We start from the raw sequence: 7,084 nt of genomic DNA on the forward strand, positions 1-7,084 counted from the left end.
TGCAATGCCCTCTGCCCCATGCCCTTGCCCCCCCGCCCGGGGGGCCAGCCACAGGCCTGCCTTGTGACTGGCGCTCTGTGGTGGGATGGTGCTGGGGGATGCTTCTTGAGCTGGCAGAGCCCAGCAAGGCAAACACTGGCTGAGCTGGTCTTCCACACGAAGCACGTACACAGCAGGAGCTGAAACAGGCACTTAACTCATTTTCAAAGCCAATGCAGCAATGCTGGAGAGTAGGTGGGAAGGCTGCCAAAGTGCTGGTTCAGAGGCAGTGTGAGCGGGTGTTCTGGAGCACAGATCACAGGTCCAACCATTTACAGTGCCTGGGAATCTCCTCTTCACAACACAGAAGTGAGCTTTAAAACTAGGATCCTGTGTGAAATGGGAGGGCACAAATGTTTCCACCATCAGGCGCCAGCTGAGCTGGTAGGTGCATTGAGCCTTGCCTCCTGGGATGCTCCTTGATCTGCTCCTGGTTTCCCTCTCCAGGCAGCATGGTGGCAGCCCCTCAGAGGCCAGACAGACCATTGCAGGGCAACAGGAGCTGGGTGCATATCCCCCAGTCACACAGTGATTTGGCAGCCAAATTTCTCACTGCCTTGGCCATGCCGGGAGTGGCCATGCTTGAGCTGTCTTTACTGACTGCCACAGGTACCTCAGATATCTTGAATCCACAGTGCAGACCCTGCCACTGGTCTGGGGATGCTCTGCGGTCCCTCGGGCTGCAGACCTCTTGCTGTTCCCTTTTCCCACCCTCCCCCTTCCCCAGAGTTCCCCCAGCCCACCCCTCTCCAGCCAAACTTGTGCTGCAGCTCTGCAAGGAGGGGTTTTGCAGAAATAATAAGGTTGCAGAGTTACAGCAGCACCATTGCAGGTCCCACCCACCTTCAGACCTCCCAGGAGTAGAAGGGGGTTTAGTTTAAGGTGAAACAGTTGCCACTTTTTCACACCTGCACTCACACCCCTGCTTGCAAGCACTGGGACCTGGGTGTCCCAAGTCGGGGGTGTGTGTCAACCAGGCATCAGGACACATGTACCAGGTCTGCCCAAAGCTCCCTGCAGTGACACAGAGGACGAGGGGTGCCGGCTATGGAGTCCTCCTCTGGTTTTGTCACCTTTGAGCTCCTCTGTTCCTCTGTCCTGCCTCATCTCTGTAAGTTATGAGGATTTACTTGTGCTCCTTGCTCTCCTTATCTGGGTGTCTCAGCTCCTGCCCTCTTCTTCATCTTCCCACGACCATCCCTTAATGGCCTGACCCTTTGTTTTGGCCTGGGTTTAGGCTGTCCCTTCTTTTAGGCTTATTTGCCCACAGATGGCCCTGAATGCAGCACTGCTTTTCAGTTAGCTGAACATAGGGCGGGTCAGTGTTCAAGGCTGCCTTTCCCTCCCTCCACAGCTAATGAAGTAGGAGAGACTGCCCTGGATGTTGCTAGGAGGATGAGACATCTGCTGTGTGAAGAGCTGGTAAGACATCATGTCTCATCACCCCTCCAATTTTGTGACATGTCCCAGTGGCAGAGAGCGGGGGGCAGGACACCCACACCCATGCGGATGCATTCTGCAGGGCCACCCACACCCCTCAGCATCTTCTGTGCCATTGTGGCATGCAGAAGAGAGTGTGAAGGGGTCTAGCAGGTGCTGACCCTGCTGGCATGGAGTCCCTCAGGGCAGAGTGATTCAGGACAGGACAGGCAGGGGTCACACCATGCCTGGGCAGAGGGACCTGGAGCTGTACTGTGGCTGTGTGGGGTGAGCCCATCTCCTCAATGAGTCCAAGTCTTGCTTCTCACATGTCCTGATTTGTGTATCTGGAGACCTTTGCAAAACCCCCTCGCTGCTGGGAAGCAGTGCTCGCAGCTTGCAGACGTTGCCCTGATGGGCGGGTGGTCAGAGATGGGGCCAGCAGCTGCCTGTGGGGCTGGTGGGGCAGGACAGGGCTGGTGGGTCCTCAGGGAGCTCTTCTGTGCCTTAGCTGCTGCAGGCCCAGAGCAATCAGTTCAACCCCAATGTCCACGTGGAGTATGAGTGGTGGCTGGGCCAAGATGACATGTATGAGAGTGATGAAGACCTGGATGAGAAGGTGAGGTCCTGACAGGCTCTGACTTGGGGCCATGTGTGCCACTGCTGCCCCTGGTCCCACTTCACTGGAGTGGGCGCTCCTGTACCTGTCCAGCCATACCTGCTCTGTCTAACCCACAAATATCCCTTTCCCAGCTGGGTCCTGTGAAGAGGGGGTCTGCCCGTCCCCAGAGCTGCTACCACCCCCCTGCCATGGCCCCCAGGACAGAGGGCCCAGCAGGAGCAGTGCCACGAGGGAGATGGCCAGACACCTGCCCCCCGCCAGCCGCCCACCTCTGCAGCATGGACGTGCCACCAGCCCCCTCCTATGCCCCTCCGTTCCTGCCCCAGTGGGAAAAGCCAGGTTAGAGCCTGTGGCAGTGTCCTGCAGGGTCTGGCAGGGTGAGCTGCTGCTGCTGCCTGGATCCATTGGCAGAGGGTGGTCTGGGAGGGAGCTGGGCCCCCACTGGGGTGTGAGGGGTTGTCTGGTGCCCTATGGCACCCTTCTGTCCTCTCCTCCTTGAGGGACCAAGGCTGGCTTGTGCTAGCTGGTCTGTCCTAGCGCTGATCCCTACTTTGAAGAGCAGTGCAGTGTATGCTCACCCTTGGAGCCTTTATGCTGGTGCCATTAGGATGTGCCACCCTCTCCCAAATGCTGCTGCTGTTGGGAGAGGCAAAGCAGCATGTCTTTAGAGACAGGGCTGGGAAGACAAAGCTGCCAACAGAAAAAGCAGCAGCATCGCAGTTCTGCTCCTTAGCAAGACCAGCTCCCACTGACCTTGTCCAGCCTTCTCACGGCGTCCAAGCTCCAAGAGTTGCCCTGCCTTCTGGGAGACTCACCAAGTCCTGCCTGACTTCCCCTCTGCTAGTCCCAGCTCTGCTTCCAACCTGATGCATTTCTCAAGTCAGACCTGAAAGCAGAGAAAAGAAAATCCCTGCGTGCATATTAGTGTCCATTCTCCCCTGGAGCTTTACCCCAGGAACCCTGCTCAGCGCCAGCCTGATCTGCTCTTGCTCTGTGTTTAGCTCCCCAGGGGGCATATCCACCCTTCCTTACCAGCTCGTCAGTCTCTGCTGAGGACACAAGAAGTAGGAGGAGCCCATCCTTGCCTCTGAGCATTAAACACAAGCGCACATCCTCGGAGCCGGTGCCTTGGGTACCACTCAGCCCCGAGCAGCCCAGCCCTACCAGCCTGGCTTCAGGTAACAAAAGGACAGGCTCAGGAGGGGTAACATTATTCTGGGGTTAGCTGGGCTGTTGGAGATGCTGAGTTCGGAGAAGGGAATGACCCCTTCCCTGTCTTTCAGGCAATGGGTTTGTTTCCATGGGTGCCCTGTGGTAGAAAGAAGCCCCCCTCTCTGCACCCAGGCAGGGTGGCAGGCTGGGGGCTAAGGCAGTAGCTTGCACAACACAACCCTTTCACAAAGGGGTGAGCACTTGCTAGGAGCAGCCCCGGGTGCTCCAGGATGGAGGTCTGGCCAGCTGGAGCCTCCAGGTGCCTCTAGGAAACAGCCTCATCCCAGCAGAACTCATCAGCATGGGGAGCACTGGGGGGACAGAGGGTGCCGAGCGCATGACCCATGGCAGCTGCATCCTTCCCCAGGTGCTAGCAGCTCTTGGGGCACCTTGGAGCTGCACAGCCCATCTCCCACCTCCTGGTGACATGCTTCTTACCCCAGCCCCCACTCTGCTTCCTGGCCATGTCCCTTCTCCTGCTGATCCTCTCCACCCTGTCCCCCAGCCCCGCCCCCTTCCTTCCAGCTCCCGGACTGATGGGGTGCTTGTTGCCTATGCTGTACCATGGAGGAGGACCACGCTGCACTGTGTTGCCTGACAGTGGTGTTGTCCACCTGTGATGAAAGATAGGAGATGACCAGCCTGATTGTGTCATAGGTACCCTGAAAACCATGGACCACTTCTGCATGCCTGGCCCTGGCAAAGTGGGACAACCTGGCCCATGCAGATCCCTCCAGGAGTCAGATCCATGTTCTGGCCATGCACAGGATGTCCCTCCTCTTCTTCCTCGTAGGAGCAGTTTGGTAGGTGGCCAGTGGCCAGGATCAGCTCAGCTCTCATATCTGTCTATATTTACCACTTTTTTTTTTTTTTGAACTGAGCTGGAGTTGGCCCCAGTAACTTCTCCTCCCAGCTGTGACCCCCTGGCATTGACATCTCCGTGCTAGGTGCTGGGAATGCTACCAAAATCCCCATAAGGCCCCACTGCCCCCCTCAAAAGAGGGAAGCATTGTATATGATTTCGGGTTGTTGGCAGGTCAGGGTGCAATTCAGACACTGAAAAGGGGGCACACTGGTCCTGCCTCTCTGTGCTCCAGGGGACACCCTTCTCCCTGAGGCCACTGTGCAGAGGCAGAGCCTTTTCATTAGGGGGACCTTGCTTGGATTACTTGGTCTTGGGTTGTGCTGAGCAGCACTGATGACTCCTTGCACAGAGCTGCCCTGAGAGAACTGGGACCCTAAACAGTGCAACTGCATGTGCTGCAGTCCTGGGGCAGAGGAGCATCCTCTGGCAGGATGCTCTAGCAGAGGAGACGTCTTCTGGATATCTGTCCCACCCAAACTCCCAGCAGGTGACCAGCCGCCTCTGCCCTCACTCTGCACAGGAAACCTCCCAGTCTCTCATCCTTGCTCCTCAGATCTTTGCCAGGGGCTTTGGGATCAAGACAGTTAGAGCTATTCTAGTTTGTGCCTGATGAAGCTGAGGAGGCCTGATGATGCTCTCTCCTGCTTGCAGAACAGATTGCTGATCCGCAGGGTCCGTGCTCTCTATGACTGCAATGCTGACCGGGAAGATGAGCTGACTTTCCGCACAGGCGAGATCATTGTGGTGTGTGAAAAGGAGGACAGCAATTGGTGGGTGAGCGAACCTGTGTATGCTGACCAGTACTAGGATGCACACGATCCCCTCTCCATCCATCTCTTGCCTCTGTCACACCCATTGTCATCTCCTGCTCTGCATCTGCCTCTCCATCTTCCATCTTTTCCTTGGTAACGGAAGGCAGCTGTCATGGGGCCAGTTCCTCATCCCCCTGAAGGCCTCTGTGCCATGCTCACTGCTCCCTTTCCTTCCTTTCTCCCCACAGAAAGGGTGGATTGAAGGACAGCCTCACAGGCAAGGTGTTTTCCCTGCTTCATTTGTTCATGTGCTCAATGAATAGGAGCTGCTTCAATTCAAGAAGGAAGATCTCATCAGCTGCTTAAAATGCAATTCCCCAAGTTCCTGTCTGCACCAAGGGCCCCAAGGATGAGGAGGCGGGGAGTACCAGCTCACCCTGTGCTGCCTCCCTCACTTCTCCTGCCCCAGTATCCCTATACCCCCATCCCACTCCTCCTTCCCACTGCTCCACTGCCAGCAGTGCCAGGCTGTCCCAGAGAATCTCTTGGCCAGTCAAAGGGAAAGAACACAGCAACCTACATGCTCCACATATGTGCTCCTGCTCTAACCACATCCCCACTCAAGAAACTGCCCTGGGGCACTTCGCTGCCAAATGTCCAGTTCCTGCCTTGCTCTGACCATGCTGCCTGTCCCATGGTGCTTCCTGCTCTGCTAGTGCTGATGGAAACGATGGTAGAACGGAACAGCATTGTGGCCTGCAGGGCTTTGGAGCAGCAAGTGGAGCCTGCTGGCATGCAAATCCCTGGGAAAGGGGCTTTTGCTGAGGGCTGAGCATGCTGGGAGCTTGGAAATCCAAACAAGTGCTGTGAAGCCAGCACCACTTCTAGCCCTTGCCATCCCTAATTCTTTCCACCCAGGTTTCACTGTTTCAGCTCCAGAAAATGTGCTCTGTGGCAGTTCAGGGCATTGCTCCTTTTGTGCCTGGCAAAAGGAGCGGCCCTATCAGCCTGTCACCAATAAATACCAGTTCTTCAGTGCTCTGTAGTTCATGGGCCCGTTCTAGTTTGAGTTTCTAGATCCTTCCTCTTCACCGCCGTCCCCCTGGCACCAAAATTCCTCGCAGGCATTGGAAGAGGGCTGACTTTTGCTTGGATAAAATTACTTGCAATTCATTTTGCACAGCTTTTCTCCACAGTTGCTGAGGCACATTTCACAGCTGCCTTCTTCCCTCTCTGAGCCAAAAGCCCATCTGTGTGAGCAAAAGAAACCAGCTGGTGAGGTGCTGGATGCACAAGGCTGTTGAGACCTCTGTGTTGCTGGTGTCAGTGTAGGCAGAAGCTGAGCCATCCCAGCAGGACCTGTAGGGGCAGGAGGGCAGTTCCATTCCAGGCAGCTTCTCCCATCCTCAGAGGGACATTTTAATGATGAATTTCCTGATTCAGCCCTGGGAATACAGCCAGGGCATCCGTCTCCAGCAGAACCGGTGGCCACCATGGTACTGGGCTGTGTCGGAGGGCTGCACTGGGATGCCAGGGTGGTGGGCAGTGCTGGAGGTGGGATGGCAGCCCTGACCTCACTGTGCCGCTCACCGCAAGGCTCTGTTCTCCCCCATGTCATGGTGCAACACTTCCTCTTCCTGTGAAAGTTGTTGCAGCTTACAACGAGCGCTGGCAAAGCCACTGAGCCCAGGAGTGTCACCTTCGCCGGGCCCTGCTCAGCGGTGCTTCCGAGGAGGAGGTGAGGGGTCCCAGGGGTAGCTGGCTGGGGACCAGGGGGACATGACACTTTGAGGGCCTGGCTGTGGGGCCACAGAGCTCCTGACGGTGTCCCTTGGGGCTGAGCGGGGATGGGGCCAGGTTTGTGGCCACTGGGTGCAGCCCAATGCAGTGGCAGCATGGCTGCAGCATGGTGGCTTGTGGACGATAGCGCTGGGCTGGGAACCCCAAGGTGAGGGCACCTCTGGGTGTGGGGCCAGGGGGGCCGTTTCAGCCAGTTCCTGTCTGTGGAGCCAGGGCTGCACAAGCGCACAGGCAGGGAGACGGGCCTGCTCAGCCCTGCCTGTTCAGGGCCCTTCCCTCCCCAGCAACAGACAACTGCAAAAAGCTTCATGAAATATTCACTGCATTGCCTGAGCCCCCTGGCTCTGGGCTTACTGGAGCTGCTGGTGCTGGCCA

At 56.9% G+C, this 7,084-nt stretch overlaps 2 protein-coding genes across 5 annotated transcripts in view; both read left to right on the forward strand.

The window, feature by feature from the left end:
- LOC104125626 (arf-GAP with SH3 domain, ANK repeat and PH domain-containing protein 1-like) overlaps nucleotides 1-5,250 on the forward strand; it is a 29,287-nt gene extending 24,037 nt beyond the window's left edge. Inside the window, exons 20-26 of one of the 4 annotated variants that reach the window (XR_004841849.1) lie at nucleotides 1,394-1,461; nucleotides 1,970-2,077; nucleotides 2,212-2,419; nucleotides 3,082-3,258; nucleotides 3,950-4,095; nucleotides 4,809-5,062; nucleotides 5,158-5,235. Coding sequence is in view for 3 of the 4 variants with exons in the window: in XM_009638100.2 (XP_009636395.1) it covers nucleotides 1,394-1,461; nucleotides 1,970-2,077; nucleotides 2,212-2,419; nucleotides 3,082-3,258; nucleotides 3,950-4,095; nucleotides 4,809-4,931; nucleotides 5,158-5,232 (905 nt within the window). In the remaining variant the exon portion in view is untranslated. Of the gene's footprint in view, nucleotides 1-1,393; nucleotides 1,462-1,969; nucleotides 2,078-2,211; nucleotides 2,420-3,081; nucleotides 3,259-3,949; nucleotides 4,096-4,808; nucleotides 5,063-5,157 lie in introns of those variants that run through there. The other 3 variants (XM_009638100.2, XM_035893226.1, XM_035893217.1) reach the window with 3 other exon arrangements.
- Nucleotides 5,251-6,564: 1,314 nt separating this feature from the next.
- LOC104125426 (CMP-N-acetylneuraminate-beta-galactosamide-alpha-2,3-sialyltransferase 2-like) overlaps nucleotides 6,565-7,084 on the forward strand; it is a 5,478-nt gene continuing 4,958 nt past the window's right edge. The window contains exon 1 of the mRNA XM_009637876.2: nucleotides 6,565-6,647. The gene's annotated coding sequence lies outside the window, so the exon portion shown is untranslated. The remainder of the gene's footprint in view (nucleotides 6,648-7,084) is intronic.

This window comes from Egretta garzetta, unplaced genomic scaffold, assembly GCF_000687185.1.
Source record: "Egretta garzetta isolate BGI_Z169 unplaced genomic scaffold, ASM68718v1 scaffold440, whole genome shotgun sequence".
Lineage (NCBI taxonomy): Eukaryota > Metazoa > Chordata > Aves > Pelecaniformes > Ardeidae > Egretta > Egretta garzetta.